The following is a 20,106-nucleotide window of genomic DNA, read 5'->3' on the forward strand; positions in this document are numbered from 1 at the left end:
CACACATTCCAAGTAAACTTGAAATCATTGCAAGCTTTGGCATGTCTTTTAAACTTCATTCTAAGGCATACATTGATTTGTGCCCCAAGCTCACTGAAGTGCCCTTGTGCTGCCATATAATACAACTAGCTATGTAAAGAGAAACTGTTATATTGTGTGATGGTGCTAAAAAGTCTGTTTAATACCAAGCAATTTTTAAAAGCTTCAGGCTGAAAAAGCTTTTCAAGTGTTAAGAATACCATGGATGAAGTGAAATGTCAAGGGTTCTAAAACTGGAGCATGTTCCCACATTAATGTTGTGGAAAGGTTGGATAGGTGGGCGTGAAAGAATATTTGACACTGAAGAGCTTGGTATGGTGTTTTTGTGTGTCTGTGCATACTGTAGTGTGTAAGTTTACCTTCATCTGTTTTCAGGTTCCTGAGCAGCAGCCAATTACTTTGTGCAGTGGAGCAGAAGACACCAAACATTATGAGGAGGCCAAGAAATGTGTGGAAGAACTAGCATTGTACCTCAAACCACTCAGCAATGCAAGAGGTAAGTAAGTCTTGCACTGCCCTACTTCCTTGGAAGGGAGAACTGGCAACAGATAATAGTTCATCCCTTCTTTTAAAAAGACCTTACACCATCAAAATAATTCTAGTGAAACCTGCTTGAAAAAAGGTCAAGTCCTGTTAAAGAAATGGGTTTTGTAAGCACTAAAGCTATTTCTTCAGTACAAAAAGAGTAGAGGTTTGAGAGAGGGAGAGAGCATGATATCTTGCTGTAAAATCATAATGATACAAGTCTCTGGTAGGTTTCACTAGGGTTACCATATTCAAACATTTAAAAAAGAGGACACTCCATGGGGCCCCGGTCCCGCCCCCGGCCCTGCCCCAACTCCGCCCCCATTCCAACCCCTTCCCCAAAGTCCCTGCCCCAACTCTGCCCCCTCCTCTGAGCACCCCGCATTCCCCCTCCTCCCTCCCGCTCTGATCTTGGTTGGGGGTTGCTAAGTGCTTCCCTGCTCCCCACTCGCCCTGCAGCCTCTATGCCCTTGCTTGCCTGCCCTGCTCCTCCTCGCCCTGCAGCCTCTGCACCCTCCCTCCCCTGCAGCCTCTGTGCCCCCTGCTCCCCACTCGCCCTGCAGCCTCTACACACACACACACCCCGCCGCCGCCTGCCCTGCTCCCCCCGCTCACCCGGCAGAGGGAGAAATGCAGGCTCCACGTGGACTAAACACTTCCGCGCTGCTCTGTGAGGGAGGAGGGAGCAGGGGAGGGGGAGGGACTCTGGCTGCTAGAGGCCCTAGTGGCTGCGAGCGGCTTTCAATCAGGCCAGGCGTCCAATCAGCTGCGCCGCACTCCGCAGGAGGGGAAATCCCGGACATTTCTACTTCATTAGAAATCCCCCCCCCCCCCCCCCCCCCCCCCACTCCGGACGGCCATTTAAGGCTGAAAAAGCCGGACATGTCCGGGGAAACCTGGACGGATGGTAACCCTAGTTTTACCTTGATGTAGTGAGTCAAGGTCATCCCTATACTTTTGACCTCCACTAGCTACATTGAGGTAAGTCACCTGTGTCTTACCTTAACTATCTCACAGTAAAATGGGGGAGGGATAGCTCAGTGGTTTGAGCATTGGCCTGCTAAACCAGGGTTGTAAGTTCAATCCTTGAGGGGGCCACTTGGGGATCTGGGGCAAAAATCAGTACTTGGTCCTGCTAGTGAAGGCAGGGGGCTTTGATGATGACCTTTCAAGGTCCCTTCCAGTTCTAGGAGATAGGAGATCTCCATTAAATTAAAAAAAAAAAAAAATTAAACTCCATTCTGTAGTGAAAATATAGCCTGAAACAGGTAAAGTAAAATTTTGTTTGATGTCCCATGGGTCAATCCAGGAAAGTTGGACTTAATGTTGTCCAACTAGCAGATGGGAACAGGAAGTCAATGTCATATTCTAACATGGTGGCTTGACTCTTGAGGGCTGGAGCTAGCCAACACTGATTGCACATCTCCTTATATAGGAACTGGATCCATCTGAGTAATCCTGTTTGAACAATTGTAATAACAATAGAACTCTGTTATTTAAATATCTGTATGCTGGTCTAGGTGATTGTAAATGTCTATACGTTAGACACCTGCTAGCCAGAGATAGCTACGAAGGATGAGAGAGACAGTGATGAGGCCCTATCAGTGAGTCTGGGGTACAGTAGGTACTAGTAATACTTGGGTTTTTCTTTAGAGCAAACACATTTTTTGCCTTTTACTAAAGATTTCTATCAGGCTACTTTCTCTAGACCTGCTCAAGGGTTTCATCTTTCATATCTGCCTCTGGTTAAAAGGTTTTTGACAAATTTATCTTCACCCCCACTCTGAGTCTCCTGGCAAAGCTATGAGCAGCTGAAGCACTAAAGCTATCTAGTGATTAGGGTTTTGTTTTTGTTTTTCTTCAAGCACTGCCTGAAATGAACCTTTCCAAGTTCACAGTGCATTTTTGACAGGTTTGGATGTAGTGTTCAATGTACTAAAATGAAGTGCAGCAGGAGCTGGTTAGAAGATGTTTAAAGTGCAAAACACAGAAGTTGAAAGTTGGCTTGGCTAGAGGAATGTGATACCTATAGGGCATTTAGATAATCCTGCAGAAGGAGAAATTTAGCTCACTGTTTTTGTATGCTTTTTTTTCCTGAAGGTGTGGGTCTGAACAGTACCACTCAGAGTGTGCTAAGTCGCCCCATGCAGAGGAAGCTTGTAACGCTAGTTCACTGCCAGCTAGTAGAGGAAGAAGGGCGGATCAGGGCCATGCGTGCAGCACGGTCACTGGGTGAAAGAACAGTCACAGAGCTCATTCTTCAACATCAAAATCCCCAGCAACTCTCTTCCAACCTCTGGGCTGCAGTGAGGGCCAGGGGCTGCCAGTTCCTTGGGCCAGGTACGTACCAGTGAGATGACGAGTTCTTCTGCAGTAGCAGGATTCAGGGATTGGGGGGGGGGGAAAGATGGCTGGAAACTGCCTTGGCAGTGTTATTGGGCGGTGGCTTCTCTTCAGATATTTTGCAGTAGGTCTTCTGATTTAATGCTAACTTTGAACTATTTTTATTGTCTTTCAAATATTTTTAGGGCTTTATTCTGTCTTTTTGCAAAGCTCCAAAAAATCTGATGTCTTTAGTTGTTGACGTGAACAGAGAAGACTGAGTAGTTTACCTACCTCGTGGTGGATTTTAAAAATCACTAACTTTAACCATGGTTTAAATCAGCGAGCAGGAAATCTTCATTTAAGTGATTAATTTGCATTTGTACTTTAGGAAAGAGAAAAGAGAGGTTGATAACCATTAAAACATATTGATTTGCAACTAAATAAAGCTTCTACACTAAATTTGGTACTTCTTTTTGCTAGCCAGGAGAGCACACAATACTTATACATGGCTATATAAGCAATTATAACTAAGGTTAAGATTTTTGTCATGGTTATTTTTAGTAAAAGTCAGGGACAGGCTGTGGGCAATAAACAAAAATTCACAGAAGTCCATGACCTGTCTGATTTTTACAAAAAATAATGGGCCAGGGGAGGGGCCTGACAGGGGATGACTGAAGCCTGGGGTGGGGGAGCGGAACAACACATTGCTGCTCCTGCCGGTCTCCCGCCATCCAGGGACTGAGGTGGAAGATGTCACAAAGGTCTCTGGAAGTCATGGAATCCATGACCTCTGTGACATAACCTTATCCTTAATTGTAGCTTAATGTGCATATTCTTAATTTTTGTTTTTACTGTGTTAGAAAATGGTGAATGGTGCATTTTTTTATGTAATAAATGATTTAATTTTTACTTGTGATTTGTGTACACCTGCGTTTGGATGGAAATTAAAATAAAGTGCATAATTTTTTTTAGTTAAATATAACTACCTTAATGTGTTTGTATACATCAGAGAAAAGGATTATCAAAAAAAAGTTATTAAACAAAGGAAGTATCTGTAGCTAGTGACTTGAACTGATTGTTTGTAGTCATCACATCCTTCAAGATTTTAGGACTGGTAGATTTCATCCTCCGGTGCCTCATTTTTATTCATAGATTGGAAAAGGAAAACAAGGTTTCCTGCTTTTACATCTCCCAGTTTATTTCTCAACTTTGAGTGAACTAGTCAATGAACTGAACTAGTTGAAATAAACTGAATTAAAATACTCTGTACCTGCAGACAAGGCTCTTGCTGTCGGAAGCTGGTCTAGCACTTCAACAAACTTCTGCGAGTTCAGTGATTTGACATTCTTTAAAACTTTGGCAGCAAGCATGTAATGGTTGCATTATTTTAGTTTAGTTAAAATAATTGTAATAAATTAGAATAAATTTAGGCCTCAATATAGGCTCTCATAATTAAACATTTATTTTAAATAAGTTTATTTTTAAAAAGAAACTTATTTAATTTAAGTTTAAAAATCTATTTTTGTCCACCCTGGTTTGCCTCTTCTGTTTGTTCTTGTTTTGCAAGAACGTAGCCCTAGTGAGGAGAGCACGGCATTAGGGATGAGTAGATATGAATTCTTCTCTTAGCTCAGCCCTCCTCTGAAAATGGGGGATTCCTTTTTCCTCCTAAGCTCATTTAAAAAAAAAAAAAGAGGGCTGGACACACTCCATCTGCTGCTCTGTAACATGGGACCAACAAGCTGGGGGGCTCTGACTACAGCGGGATGGGAGGTAGTTGAGAAGTTTGGTGCTCAGGCAGCTGGTTTGCTGGTTCCTAGCCCTGCACCTTCCTTCCAGTATCAATGCAAGAGTCTTGTAAGTGTCTTCCACATGCCCCACTACCTTCTGGGAGCTTTGGAGTGACTTTGCCTGCCCCTTTTGGTTACCTACTGCACCCATTTGTAGAGAAAGCATGTGATCTTGCATTAATAATTCTTGATGTTTCGGGTTTTTTTTGTTTGCTTTTTTGTTTTATTCTTTTGTTGCTTTGTATTTTCCAGCAATGCAAGAGGAAGCACTGAAGCTGGTTCTGCTGGCTCTGGAAGATGGATCTGCTTTGTCACGAAAGGTCTTGGTTCTCTTTGTGGTGCAGAGATTGGAGCCACGATTTCCTCAAGCTTCTAAAACCAGCATTGGGCATGTTGTCCAGCTTCTTTACAGAGCCTCCTGTTTCAAGGTATGAAGTAAACCCTGTTTGGAGGTTCCACAACACAAGGAAGATTTACTTGTTGTACCCCCAGAAAATGCTAAAAGACCTCATTACATTTGGAACCACACACCAATCTGTCATGCAAATAAAGAAGGCTTTCGTTTGCTTGCATCTTTGAATTTATAGTTATGCTATACCATTAGTTATCAGTGGTTATTCATTATCAGTTGTTCAGTCAAGCTGGACAGGCATATCGAGTGGGGTCCCGCAGGGATCATTCCTGGATCCGGTTCTGTTCAATATATTCATAAATGATGTAGATAATGGCAGAGTGTACACTAATAAAGTGAGCAGACAATACCAAGCTGGGAGGGGTTGCAAGTGCTTTGGATTAAAATTCAAAATGATCTGGAGAAATGGTCTGAAGTAAATAGGATGAAATTCAATACGGACAAATGCAGAGTACTCCACTGAGGAAGGAACAATCAATTTCCCACATACAAAATGGGAAATGACTGCCTGGGAAGGAGTACTGTGGAGAGGGATCTAGGGGTTATAGTGAATAACAAGCTAAATATGAGTGAACAGTATTGCGGGCATGTGCACACCAAAAAAAAAAAAGCAAACATCATTCTGGGATGTATTAACAGGAGTGTTGTAAGCAAGACACAGGAAGTAATTCTTCCATTCTACTCTGCACTGGTAAGGCCTCAGTTGGAGTATTGTGTCCAGCTCTGGGACTTTAGGAAAGATGTGGACAAATTGGAGAAAATCCAGACAAGGGTAGTAAAAACTATTAAAGATCTAGAAAACATGACCTATCAGGGAAGATTGAAAAGAATGTTTGGGTGTTTTTTTTAGTCTGGAGAAGAAAAGAGTGAGGTGGGACATAAGTTTTCAAGTACATAAAAGGTTGTTACAAGGAGGAGGGTGAAAAATTGTTCTCCTTGTTTTATCCTCAGAGATTAAAGAAGTAGTGGGCTTAAATTGCAGCAAGGGCAGTTTAGATTGGACATTAGGGAAAAACTTCCTAACTGTCAGGATGGTTAACCATGGGAACAAATTGCCTAGGTAGGTTGGGGAATCTCTCATTGGAGATTTTTAAGAACAGGTTAGACAAAATCTTGTTAGGAATGATCTATTTATGACATAGTCTTGTCTTGAGTGGAGGGGACTGGATTAGATGACAGATTGAGGTCCATTTCAAGTCTACGATTCTATGATTAAATGTATAAGACACTTGTATTTTTAGAATGGGTCTCATTTATGAAGTCCCAAATGTTCAGAGTTTTCACAGAAAGGGACTTTGGCTCTAATTTGGTTTTAAGTTGCAAGTGAAATGCAAGTTTGGGCTCAGAGTAGGTCACAGTTGATGAACAGTACCAAATTCACCAAACAAATTAGCTTTATTTTCTGTCTGCTTAGGAGAGACTTGCTGGTAGAATACCCTAGGATATGTTGACTGAGTTGTATGGTGGTTAGGGTTGAAATAGCGTGGGGTGCTGCACATCAAGGATGAGATTCATTGCCACAGCTGCATGAGGGAAGCCTATGTTGCTGCTGACTCCATGTTTTTATAGTATGTCCATTCTTCTTTGCACAAAAATTCACCAAAATGAAGTTACAGTGAAAAGAGACTAAACTAAAATTATATTGTGTTGTTGCTGCTGGTGAGATTCCCAAGATGAAGTGAAGGAATTCCGGCACCATCATGATGGGCACCAGTGTAAAAAATCTAGAATGCAACATTTCTCTCTCTAACATCTGGAATCAGGCTTCAAGTCAATGATGTTCCATACATCTGGGTTGATGTATTCAATAGCATTTCAATATATGAATATAGGAATGCTTATCCCTTATTACAGTCAGGAGGAACCATTCTCATTTGTTGGTGTTTACTATGTAGCATCGTGATAGTAATTAATACCCTCTGGGGAGGAGGGAACTTAGTACTAACCTAAGAATTTATTTGCTCCAAGGTGGCACTGCCATCTGATTTATCCCTGGCTCATTGTGATGGGCAACTTTCTCCCCATCAGGTGACTAAACGTGATGAGGACTCCTCCCTGATGCAGTTGAAGGAGGAGTTTCGTACCTATGAAGCTCTGCGAAGGGAACATGATTCCCAGATTGTGCAGATTGCCATGGAAGCAGGTTTACGCATTGCACCGGATCAGTGGTCCTCGCTGCTATACGGCGATCAGTCCCACAAATCCCACATGCAGTCCATCATTGACAAGGTAAAGCCACCTCAAATCAGCCCACCCATCTGTTCTCTTTCCCAGCTCTTTTGTAACCTAATACTAATCGTGAGTCAATAAAGGGCTAGTCAACATTTCAAATGTTAGTGGTGCAACTGGAGAGCTTCAGTGTAACTATTCACTACAATGATGGGAGGCATTCTCCCATCATCCTAGTTAATCCACTTCCCATAGAGGTGGTAAGTAGGAAGAATTCTTATTACTGTTACCTTGTCGTCCGCCCCCCACCTTCCTTTCTTTTCTTTATTACACTTGTGTTAAATTAGGTTGAAAACTTCTTGGTCCAGAGGCGAAAGAGAGTTTTGGGCCTTTAGTAGAAGTCTAGCACAATGGAGCTCCAATTCTTGTTGGTATCACTGGATACTACTGGAATATAAATGACTTAGAACATCCAGGGAAAACCCAAGGCTCTGGTGTATCTTTGCTTGAGGTGTAGTCTTGCATAAAAAAGGGGAGTTCCCTTTTGGAACTAAGAAAAAGTGAGCACATGGTGAACGAAATCATCTTGGGTGAAAATGAAATGAAACAATTGGAAAGATGACTCTGTGACCTATTGGCACAGCCTGCAGAGGCAGTGATGGCTGCCTTGCCTGTAGAAAGTTAATTGTTACAATTTTTTAAGTTGCAGACCCCAGCCTCATTTGCACAGAGTGTTCAAGAACTAACCATTGCTCTCCAGAGGACTGGAGACCCAGCCAACCTGAACCGGCTTCGACCTCACCTAGAGCTCTTGGCAAATATTGACCCTAGTCCAGGTAAACCTGTGAACATCCTGTAAAGTCATAGTAGTGTCTGCTTTAACAGAATGGCCTTACTGTATTAGCTGTTTAATCAAAAACTGTGTGTCTTGAATATTCTCTACAGTGGTAGGTTCTCAGAATTTTGGACTTCACGCATCTTTTTTTAATCAGAAATCATTTTCCACGAAAGACTTATTGAGGAATCTTAATCCTGATGCTCTGGAACTACATAGAGTAGGAAAAGGTCAGGCTAGATAGACAAGCAGTTGGTTTATTGTGTGAAGTGTCATGCCATTTTGCTGGCTACTCAGAAATTTTGAATGACTGTTGAAGTCCGCCAAGATCACAGAATGAGAGAGGAACCGTGCAGGGGGAAGGAAGTGGGGAGAAAGAAAGTAGGGACTGGGAAGGGGAATCCAAGTTGTGGGGAAGGAAGAAGAAAAGGGAGATTGGAGAGGAAACTTGAGGGGAAGGCAGCAGGGGAAGGAAGTATTGGAGAGGAGAAAATAGATGGTAAAGGGTAGGTGGATACCTGAGAGGGGAACCTAAGCTCATGTGGCTGAAGATTGCTCTTTACCCACCTGTAAAATAAAATGTATAACCTTAAATGAAATCTTCTCCCCAGTGGTGAGTGGGAAGCTTTCCCTGGTGAGTGGGAAGGCCTAAGCTATCTATTACTGCAGGAAGTGATAAGGGGTTTTGGTTGTTTGTAAAGTTGACTCTTACGGTTGGTCCATATTTGGAAAATTCTTTTTGCAATCAGTGCTTAACAGTCAAAAATGCAGTGCTTTCTTCCTGAATCTGCCAAAGAGCTCTGCTACTGCTGTTTACGCCTGTGGGAAAGAAGAGTAGAGTGAATTTGACAGCATTGCTGCTATTCAATCCCTGGCAGTGCTGGAACTATCAAGTACCATGGCAGTGTTCTGGACAGTGGCAGTTGCTGCTACTTGAGAAAACTAAGACACAGAAGAGAGAATTGAGGAGAGAATAACAAAATAACACAAGGTGACTGCAGGAGTATTGGTCATGGAAATCCTCCCCTTTAAAGCACCTAGGTGGAGTGGGAGGGAGAATATCAGATCTTCCCCCTGCCTACTTCCTACTCTGGTGCCAGGAGAAAGGAAAAAATCTTTTTCACTTTCTGGAACTACAGGAGGGCAGAACTTCAAATGTATCAGATTCCATCTTCTATAATCAGCCTCGGTCTAGTAGGTGTGATCTGTGCCCCTCCCTTTCCCCAGCAGATGAGACTTCAATGGATCGAGACGTCTCATCTTGATGATGTGCCTGTAACCAACTTACATTTTTCATAAATATACTAGCTAGAAGGTGTCTGATAAATTAAAGATTTAATGGGTGTAATGATGTTTAAGTATGTTACAAGATTTTGAGACTCCATGTATGTAGAGCATTTTGAGATCCACTGATTCAAGGCGTGTGTGTGTGCGCGCGCGCCCAGTGGTATTATCTTCTGTTGGATTAGGTTAAATAACTGGAAGAGAAATCAACCAGATAAAAGAATAAATATCTATTCTGGCTGATGGCCCTATAGTTACTGATTGTCATGTATTAAATATTGGTTGATTTGTGTAGTTGTATTGTTTCACATCGGGGGAGGGGGAGAATAACTTGTGGTAGTTGGCAATGAGTGCCCCTTTAGATGATCTAGGACAGGGTTCCCAAACTGCAGTAAGTGTATCCCGGGGGGTTTGTGAGACATCTCGCGCAGGGTGGGGGGAGATGCAGGAAAAACTATGTAATGGTGGATTTTTTTAATTTATTAACTTACTGCATTTTCATAATAGGCTACTCAGATGAAGCTTTAAAATTGTGGGAATTTTATATAAAATACAATATAGTAGAACCTCAGTTATGAACACGGGAAATGGAGGTTGTTCGTATCTCTGAAATGTTCATAACTCTGATTGAAAAGTTGTTCTTTCAAAAGTTTTACAACAGAACATTGACTTAATACAGCTTTGAAACTTTACTATGCAGAAGAAAAATGCTGCTTTTAACCATCTTAATTTAAGTGATACAAGCACAAAGTTTCCTTATCTTGTCAGAACTTTTTTAACTTTCCCTTTATTTTTTAGTAGTTTACGTTTAACACATTACTGTGTACTGTTTGCTATTTTTTTTCCATCTCTGTTGCTGCCTGATTGCATACTTTCAATTCCAAATGAGGTGTATGTTGACTGGTCAGTTCCTAATTCTGCTGTTCATAACTCTGAGGTTCTGCTGTAGTTAATTTACTTCAAGATGTACCAGTGAGAACGCTGATGTACAGAGCCCTCACCTCCATTCACCGTACAGCACGGGTTCAGTTGCCCAGCATCTGTCCAGTCTAACTGAAATCAGAACTTAATCAGGGTGTTTTGTTTCGGTGTTTTTTCTGGTTGTATATGTTGCACTATAACTATATTTATATGTAACAGTGAAATATGGACAAATGGCTAAAGAGCAGTAGTGTTAAGAATACAAAATATCCGTGATGAGAAGGGTAGGAGTATGCAGGCAGCTGGTAGATCTAGAAGGGTGTACTCAATAAGAAAAGTTTGGGAACCTCTGATCTAGGGTAATGTTGATGGACTTTGTAGAGCATATTGCCTAAAATAATATCTGTGAGATATAGGTCCTTGCAGAAGTATCATGCAGCTGGAGGACAGGGCCTGTCGTGCAGAAAAGACCCTGCTTCCAAAAACAATCTACCAAACACTAATGTACGTCAGAGCTGTTCTGTCAGAGTTAGATATATTAAACCAATATGTTTTTGGTGCAGCATTGTACAAAAGAGTGGTGTGAAAACAAAGAATTTGATAATGCTTTCTGTGCAAAAAGACTTGTGCGCTTGTCAAGTTTCTATAATACTGTCAAAATCAAAATATGTGCAGTGATTTTGCTTGTCAGTCTCTTGAAGCTGAACTAGGAACTAAAGCCACCAGTGTTTTCTGAATTTTTTCAAACGTGCCAGATACTGGCTTGCTGATTTATCTAGCTTGTTGTGCAGCTTAAATGATCAATACTGAGACTGTGAGGGTGTTGATGCTGATGATGATGATTCCTGGCAAGGCACTCCTTGAGGCTTGCTACTTAGATTTTTGTGTGTTTGGGGTTTTTTAACATTGAAATATTCTTGATAACCAGTCATGGAAACACCTTAATTTTAATTGTAAGAAATTTTCTGTTTCTTGTGAATGCTGCAGATGCCCCACCCCCAACATGGGAACAACTAGAAAATGGATTAGTTGCTGTGAGGACAGTGGTACATGGACTAGTTGATTACATACAGAATCACAGCAAGAAAGGAACAGATCAGCAGCAGGTAAAGACTGGAGCATTAGGAATCTGGGAAACTATTAGCCTCTAAACTTTGTTTGGAGCAAGTGGCATGGATTTATTTGTATGTTAATTCTGGAGACCTGGCTTCAAATATACTTCAATAAAACTGGTTTGGGAGTCTCGCTGTAGTGTCTAGTGAGTATTCTACTTAGTAGGCAATCATCTCACACATCTTTGCATAGTAGATCAGGAAGAAGAGAAGAAAATCTAATCCATCTGAAGCTACAGGGAAATCAATAGGTAAACCCCTTTCCAAAAAAAATCTTTGTGCCAATGTTGCTTTTTTTAAAAACTGGCATATTTCACACATGAGATGGCACCTTTCAGGTGCCAATACCTGTACTTATTGCTTGTAATGGTTCTGTAAAGCTTAAACATTTGGAACTCGGTGAAGTGCTATTATAAATCCCCAAACTGAAAACCTTTGTTTCAAGAACTAATTGACCTAGCTAAAGAATGTTACCTATCACATAATTTACCAAACCTAGTAGTCTTTAAAGCAAGGAGCTGCAAGGGGGATGAAAATTTGCATTAGAATGGGATTGTAACTGCAGCCTTAATGTGTGGAAGCCATCACCTATCCATAGTTTTTGTGCACAGCTGGGACAAGAAACCAAATCCTCCTCTTCCCAAAAAACAGGCCTGTGCCACTTAGCTAGCAGAGCTCTGTTTGCTCATCTCTGATAGAAATTTCCTTCTTTTTTCTTATGTGCAGTAGAGGGCAACATGCTCACATACACAATGCACTCTTCAGTTCCCATTGAAGTAAATAGTGGTGATGGGGAAATGCAAAATGCCACTGACCTCCATGGACCAAGATTGGCTCCCAAAATGTTCACACACACAAATTTAATTTTATTTATCAACTACTATGTTGTTCAGATACAGCCAGCACAGAAATTTTCAATGAGCGGTAACTAATATGTGAAGTTCAAAGGGGGTAGTAATAGGCCATTTTGAGATGGAGGGAGAGTAAAGTGTTTAACTGGTAAAATTTCAAGTATGGGATAACTTGTTAATCTGTAACTCAAAAACAGCTTGATGAATTTTCTGCAGGCTTTGAAGAACCCTTTTCCTTTGTCTGCTAAGTAAAAATGGCCATTTTAGGCTAACTCAGATTAATGTAGATTAACATGAAAATCAATTAGGTATTTGGGTATAGGTGTTAATTTAGCAAGTTTTCTGCCCTCAATGTGAAATTCTGGCTTGCTTCAGTGATGGTAGCTTCCACAGTACCTTATGGTGTTTTAGCCCCAACACTCAATCTGTGATTACTAAGTGGTTATTTTATAATATGAAAAGAGACACCAAGCTGCTTTCAGAACTGCCAGTAATGTTTTGTCCCCACTTGTTATCTGAACCCACAGGCTGTTCCAATCCAGCCTCAATAAATAGTTTTGCTTATGTAATCACTGATATGGATGAGTCATTTAAATCTGTCACTGGATCTGCTGACATAGTACCTAATTCTGAGTCCAGTGTACAGTTGTATCAAATTATCATACACACAACTCCTTCAATTGCTCATCTTGCCTGCGGTCATCTCTGAATAAAGTTTGTCAATAATTATTTACTTTGAACATCCTATTTTATTGAGAGCATGGTAGTCTAAAGTACCCTCTTGGTTAATTACGTGCATTAATTTATACTCAAGTGCCTTATTTTGTTGTCTTTACTCTTCATAGCCTCCTCAACACAGCAAGTATAAGACATACATGTGCCGAGACATGAAGCAGAGAGGAGGGTGTCCCCGTGGAGCCAGCTGCACCTTCGCACATTCACAGGAGGAATTGGAAAAGTAAGAGTGCCTCGTATAGTGAAAACCTTTCCTTGCCTTTTCCCCCCTGCCATTTGCAATGGAAGCCATTTATCAGAATTTTGAGAATGAGGAAGGGGATGGGTGGGGGTGTTCTACCAGTTAAGAGGTTTTTCTGGTGCTTTCTTAAACTCTCAATCAACAGGCTTTCTTTTAAGATTTTGAGCTTGACATATACATAGTTCTGAATGTAGAATTCAGGCTCTGCCTTGTTTGGCAGTAATAAAGCTATGAACAGTTGAAAATCATGTAGCAAGCATACATAGTGCATTGTTTTTGTTCCTGATTTTAACCATACTTCCAAAGTGTGCTGCTTTGACTGTTCCCAAGTGTTTTTCTCGTTACCTCAATTTTATAATCAGGTGAGAGAGGTAGGTTGGAGCTGGTAATTTTTCAAATCTTCAGCACTTTCTTGGTCTTGTACCTGAAGCCTTTACATCACCTTGAAGAGCTTGAAACTCAGGGTTAACCCTGCTCAGAGTTCTCTTCTGCAACAGTAACTCTTTTCAACTTGTCATTTACACAATGGCTTTATAAACCATGAAAGCTAATGTTACTACATATTGAAATGCCATCTGTGCAAGTGAATCCTGGGATAAATAAATTATAGAAGCTGTAGTTTTAGAGAGAGCTGAATATTTGAAAGAGCAGAATTGTCTGTTTGTTTTTGTTTTTTTTTTTCACTTTTTAAAAGCTAAGTAGCGGTGATGCCTTTAAAGACTATTAGAATTTCATTCTGTAGTTCAAAATTTATATTTTATATGGCTTATAATTTCTCAAAATTTTTGCATTTTGGGCGTGAAATTACTCATGAGTGTTCTCTGCTAAAGGTTACCTTTTTTAACTTGGAAGAATACCAGTTCAGATATTTAGAAATGTTACTTCATGGTCATGTTTTAATTTTCTCTCTTCAAATTAAAGAGAAAAAACCAGTGCCACATTTTGATTGTATAAAATTAATGAACCACAATTGTGCCCTCTTATACATTAGAATAAGATCTCTTTGGGAGGGGATGCTTTACGGCTTGATAGAGTACTGTACTCATAGTTGGGAACATAATTATCTTTTGTCTTCAACTGTGTTCTTCTCTACTCCTAACCATGGCTCTACCTGTCATCCTCACAGGTGGTCATGGTATATAGATGAACTTTGATAGATGAAACAGGGAAGAGGCTGAAGTACCAGATGTAGAGATCTCATGTAGTTTGATCAGCTATGACACACAATTAGTAAAAGTCCTATGCCATCATTGTGATGGAAATGGTTTTCTTTTCCTTCACTGTGGTGTCCATAAAGTACTGATTGGAAAAGCTGTTCTAGACAGATGGTATTCTGGTAAATATAGGTTACTTCAGCTCTGAAAGAGTTGAGTGTATGTGCTGTTTTTTCCAACTGTTTTGAAGATGAGGTCTATTGTATCCAGACTCAATTGGCAGCTTCAGTGGCAGTAGTTCTGTTTTCAGAGGGGAAAAATGTCATCTCATCTTGAGTTTCAAATTGTGTGGTCACTGAAGTTCTAAAGGTGGCTGAATAACTTGGAGCTGTGTTTCTGATCTGTGCCTTTCTCTTCTGCTGAACTCCAATGAAGAGCCATTTGATTCATTATTGGTATTAGAGGGTCAGTGCTTTCCTAAAAGAGAGAAGCGAGGTGTCAGCATATCTTAAATGAACTCTTGCTAGAGACCTACTCAAGAAACTGCCTCTTGCTGATTGTCTCCTGTGTAGCCTTCTTTTTAGAGGAAAGTTGTAGTGAAGGAGCTCCGGTAATGCCTGGAGTCCTCAGGCTTCTGTGGGCCCATTCCAAACTTGGTTTCACAACTGCTTATGAGATAGTCAGCACCCTGGTTTCATTGGTGGATTATCCTCTCTGGCAATATGCAAAGACCAAGTGTCCATGTTTCAAGTATATTAGTTGCCTTTGAGACTTGGTATATTTGCAGACTACAACAGGGATTCATGGAACTGCCTGAATGGCTTTTTCCTCTGAGCAGAAAAAAATACCACCAGAGGGTGATATTGTACAACTGCTATTCTGCTTGAAGGCTTTCTCACGTGACATGCCACAAGGATCCATTCTGTCACGTTTTATTGAATATGCGTGAGACTGTTGGGAACATGAGGTGTTCCAGCCTGCAGTGCTTTGTGTGCTAATGAGACTATTCTACAGCTCCTTTTCATCATATCCAAATGATGTGCACTCTACATTCCCTGTCTAGATGAAATTGGGGCTGTCTGGCTGAAGTTTAACCCAGATGAGACCTTCGTGATGCTGGCTGGCAGAGGGTTGAGTTACAGCCAGAGGAGATGGAAAAGTTGATGTATGTTCCCTTGATTAGAAGGATTTGGGCCTGCTTTCTGTTAGTGAGCTGTGCATTCTTTCGGTCCTGATGGATCCTCACCTGCTTTTGAATGGATTAGTAGTAACAACAAACAGCGCTTTTTTTTTTTTTAAATCTAAGCATGGCAAAACTACAACTGTTCCTCTCAATGCAAACTTCACAAGCACTACCTGTGCCTTTATCACCTCTAGATTGGATTACTGTTGTGCTGTGCTTGCACCTACATCTGAAGACCTCTCAGAAAACTCACTACAGCAGAATGCAGCTGTCCACTTTTTTTTAGTGGCCTTTCTTGCAATCTTGGCTGCAGTGTTGAGTCTGCATTAGCTTCTGATTTTGCTTTTGGGTGCAATTAAGGTGCTGGTTTTGATTTATAAAATCCTTCTAAGTTTTGGAGTCTGCCTTTGTAGGAAATTCTTATTGTTCAGTCCCAATAGTAGAGACCAGTTGTGTTTAAGCTAACACACCTCCAGATTTTAATAACTGAGCTGATGCCAGGACATCTTTAGTAGTGGGCATTCACCTGGAATTCGCTCTCCGGCCTGGTCCAACAGAGCTCTCGTCTGCTGTTTTTTCAGGGCATGCTATAAAGTTCATATTTGCTCAGGCTTTTGCCAGAGGAGGTGGGGTTAGATTTATTTGAGGATGGGGAGGTTTGAATTTTTATCTTTGAATCTTAAGAAAACACTCAGTTTATTTTTCAGTGCAAATTATGTGTTGAATATTGTGCATGCACTTAGGTCTCTCAGCATATATTGCAAATGTCCTAAAATAAAATGTGATCACACAACACTGAGTGAAGTGACCTATTAAGCAAATAGTAGGATAGAAGAGTGTTTTCTTCCCCTGTATTTTTTCATTCAGTAATGCTATGTAAATACACTAGATTGTATACTGTCTGTTGTGACCCTTTTCCTAAAACCATAACTGCACAGATGTAGTATTTTGAACACCTGAATGTATGTATGTTCCCATGTAAATGAAGACCCTATTCTTGTAATGTATATATGCAAGGAGAGAACCAAGTTAGATTTACTGTGGAAATCTTAACTCTGAAATCCCTGGAACACTGTAATTTAAAAAACAAAACAAAAAAAACCCCACCATCCTTAATATTGCATTACAGCTTATTTTGCATCTTAATATAGGCACATAATCTTTGCTGAATATGTAGTATACATACTCATTCTTCTGAAAGAAAACATTTTGCTAACATTTTGTTCAAATAGCACCAAGAAACTCCAGTCCGCCAGATATTAGCAGTAAATTTCTGGCAAAGCTTCAGGAAGCTTGAATTAAAAATTGAAGCTCTTTCTGTAGCACCTGTGTGAAAAATCTTGAAACCCAACTCCTTCTAGTTTCTTGTTTCATTTTTTGGTGTGTGATTTCTTTTTCTGAAGATTTCGTAAAATGAACAAACGCCTGGTTCCCAGAAGACCCCTGAGTGCCTCCTTGGGCCAGCTAAATGAGGTGGGCCTGCCTTCAGCAGCTATCCTCTCGGATGAAGGGGCAGTGGACTTGCCCAGTAGAAAATCCTCTGCCTTGCCGAATGGGATTGTGTCTACGGGCAGCACAGTGACGCAGCTTATCTCCCGAGGGACCGACTCCGGCTATGATTCTGCTCTGAAGCCAGGGAAGATCGACCACCTTAGCAGCAGTGCCCCTGGATCCCCTCCTGACTTGTACGGATCTTCCTAACTATTGTTCGAAGTGTCGTTTGTGTAAATGTGTGATGGAGGAAATATAAGGGACAGTAAATCCATTCTAGAAATGAAACGACAATTTTCCTGCCTTGCACCTTTAGTGATTAAAAATGGCCTAGGAAAAAAAAAAAGATGCTTTACTTCCTGCTTTTTATAAGGAAAAGTGGTGAGAGCCATCAAAAGATGGAGCTTTGAACTCATACAATGTTTAGACATGTTCAGTATTGAAAGCACATCAAGCTGTATGATGTGACCTAATCATTATTGATGTCTTCCTTCTACTTTAGGCTGGAGTCTGTCCCCAAGAGCTCTATTTCTGCCTTACCAGTGAACCCCCACCCTGTGCCCCCGAGAGGACCTACAGACCTGTCTCCAATGTCCAAGCAACTCCAAATGGTACCACGAGGGTCACAGTTGTATCCTGCTCAACAGGGAGATGTGTTTTATCAGGATCCTAGAGGATCTGCCCCACCATTTGAGCCGTCACCTTATCCACAAGGTAAGAGTGTTGGGGTCAGTTCTCCCCCCACCCCTCATTGGTTCTGTGCCTGTGCTCCCCCTTTCACTAGTGATTTTATTTAACCTCCTCAAATTTGGGTTTTCCTGTGGGAGCATGAAGGATAAATGCTTAATGTGCTAACAGCATAGTAAAATGGAAGTCCAGCATGGAGAAACGGTATTTTAGTGGTAGAATTTTCTTTCAGTCTAAATAATAAATTTCTTTTGCGATAGCATTCAGCCAGTCACATCCAGAGGGGATTTTGTGCCATTAAATGAGAACTCGCTCTTCTGGTTTTTGTTAAGTTTGCACTCATCCAGCATCAAAAGTCTCTTTTGTCACATTAAAAAAGTGGATGAGATGAAGTGAAGATCACAAGGTATCGTGGAAAATGGGAACAGTAACTTCCCATTCAGGATGTTTATAAGACTTCATTGATGTTAAAATATTTTGAAGTACTCAGATGAAAGGTTCATGGCTGCTGCAGAAATGTTTGCACCGGAAAACGATGAATGTGGACAAGGAGTGGAAGCCATAGGAGTAGTTTAGAAAAGAGAACAAAAGGGCAGTTCTGGAGGAGGAAGAGAATGCTGGGGATGGTAAGGATAAGAGAAGGAAGTACTCCTTTGAAGAGACGATTCTCATGATTGAACATGAGTCAGGCTGAGGAGAAATAGAAATAAGGAAGGAGAAATTAGGTTGAGGGGAAAGAGATGGAAGGAGTTCAATATGGTTTTAGAAAGGAAAGAGAAGGAAGAATAAAAGCAGTATACCCAGAGCAACAAATTAAAATGTGTAATATTTTACTTCATGTACAAATGGGAAATCTGAGTAATCCACAAAATTTGACAATGACCCCTTTGTTTACATATGGGACACTGTTCTGTAAAGTCCAGATTTTTTCCCCCTCATACCAGTTCCAGTCCTAAAAGGCTCCACCCTCCATTTTAGCCCCAGATATTCCAGCTCTTCCAGCATTGTCAATTAACAGAAAAAGGGAGAATTAACACACACAATTACCCCATGATTGTGGAAAGGTTCTCTCCTGCTAGGGTGCTCTTGTCGAGTTATGGACCCTTAACTGAGTTCAAAGACACATACAGCAGGATAATCCCCACAAAAGGGCAGTCTGCCTCGGGCCCTTCCTTCCTTCAGGGCGAGGCTACTGAGCAGCAGCCATCTGAGGAGCTCCTGCCTTTAGTCAACCCTTTCTCCAGCGGCTGGGGATTGGAGGTCTGTTCTCCTCCCTGGTCAGCCACGAACTGTGCTGCATTTCCCCCTTTTTAAGCTCCTCCCTTCAAAGCTTCTTGAAAAATGTTGCTCAGGCTACTTGTGCCCAGTTGAGTGCTAGTCATTGACTGGCAGGATCATTCACGTGAACTTGGAGGGACACCTAATGAGTTCCTTCTGCAAAGTTGTGGGAATTATAGTCTTTGGGCCCAGTTGTGGTCTAGGCTGAAGAGAGCAGGCTGCACCTTCTCACCTGTGCTGGACTCAATGTCCAGCTGCTGTGGCTTGTCTCCAGCCATACTGGCTGGTTTGGTTAATTTAAACATCACTCCCTGGGCTCTAGATCAACCTTTGCATTCTCAAATGTCTTGTGGGTGATTTATAATGACTTTTTCCTATATGAAAATCTATTATTTATAGCACTAAGATGACAGGTGTGTGGTCAAGAAATGACTTACTGATGCCACTTTTCAAGACAGTTGTAGACTGAAATTTCTAAGAATAAATTGTGGTGAACTGATATGTCCAATCGTGTACTGACTTTTTGTATCCTTGTTACATAAATTCAGGTGTGTACTATCCTCCTCAGTCCTCACAGTGCATGTCTCGTTTTGTCCGACCTCCACCATCTGCTCCTGAACCTGGTGGTCCTTACTTAGACCATTACCCACCCTACCTTCAGGATCGTATGGTGAATTCGCAGTACGGCACACAGCCACAGCAGTATCCTCCCATGGGACAACCTATGTACCAACATTATGAGAGCCGGCGTGTGTACCCCTCTGCCCAACCATACCAGCGGGAAGAGATTGTCCGAGGAAGCCCTGTGCCCATTGACATTCCACATGGAGCTGCACCTCCCTACGTACCTGAATCCAGAGACCGATACCAGCAAGTGGAGGGTTATTATCCCGTGGGTCCACATCTCAATCAGATCAGACCATACCACAGAGTAAGGTTTTCTATATACTTTTGTAGTTTTGCTCAGAGAAAGAATGTTAAGGGAGCGTTAATTTTGGGGAACTGGGCAGTTTCTGAAGGAGGGGAGATGAAGCACTTTTTAGGAGAATTAAATGCTTTAATTAGTGGCTCAGG

The 20,106-nt window shown here is 41.4% G+C and overlaps 1 protein-coding gene across 15 annotated transcripts in view; it reads left to right on the forward strand.

The window, feature by feature from the left end:
• The window catches only part of RC3H1 (ring finger and CCCH-type domains 1), a 96,471-nt gene that overhangs the window by 63,122 nt on the left and 13,243 nt on the right, over positions 1–20,106 (forward strand). For 7 of the 15 annotated variants that reach the window (XM_005304230.5, XM_005304233.5, XM_042851248.2 and 4 more), the window contains exons 3-12: positions 415–535; positions 2,665–2,904; positions 4,932–5,107; positions 7,120–7,320; positions 7,964–8,096; positions 11,288–11,406; positions 13,109–13,221; positions 16,980–17,261; positions 17,570–17,781; positions 19,581–19,963. In XM_005304230.5, the coding sequence (XP_005304287.1) occupies positions 415–535; positions 2,665–2,904; positions 4,932–5,107; positions 7,120–7,320; positions 7,964–8,096; positions 11,288–11,406; positions 13,109–13,221; positions 16,980–17,261; positions 17,570–17,781; positions 19,581–19,963 (1,980 nt within the window). The remainder of the gene's footprint in view (positions 1–414; positions 536–2,664; positions 2,905–4,931; positions 5,108–7,119; positions 7,321–7,963; positions 8,097–11,287; positions 11,407–13,108; positions 13,222–16,979; positions 17,262–17,569; positions 17,782–19,580; positions 19,964–20,106) is intronic. The other 8 variants (XM_005304236.5, XM_065555681.1, XM_065555682.1 and 5 more) reach the window with 3 other exon arrangements.

This window comes from Chrysemys picta, chromosome 8, assembly GCF_011386835.1.
Source record: "Chrysemys picta bellii isolate R12L10 chromosome 8, ASM1138683v2, whole genome shotgun sequence".
NCBI lineage: Eukaryota > Metazoa > Chordata > Testudines > Emydidae > Chrysemys > Chrysemys picta.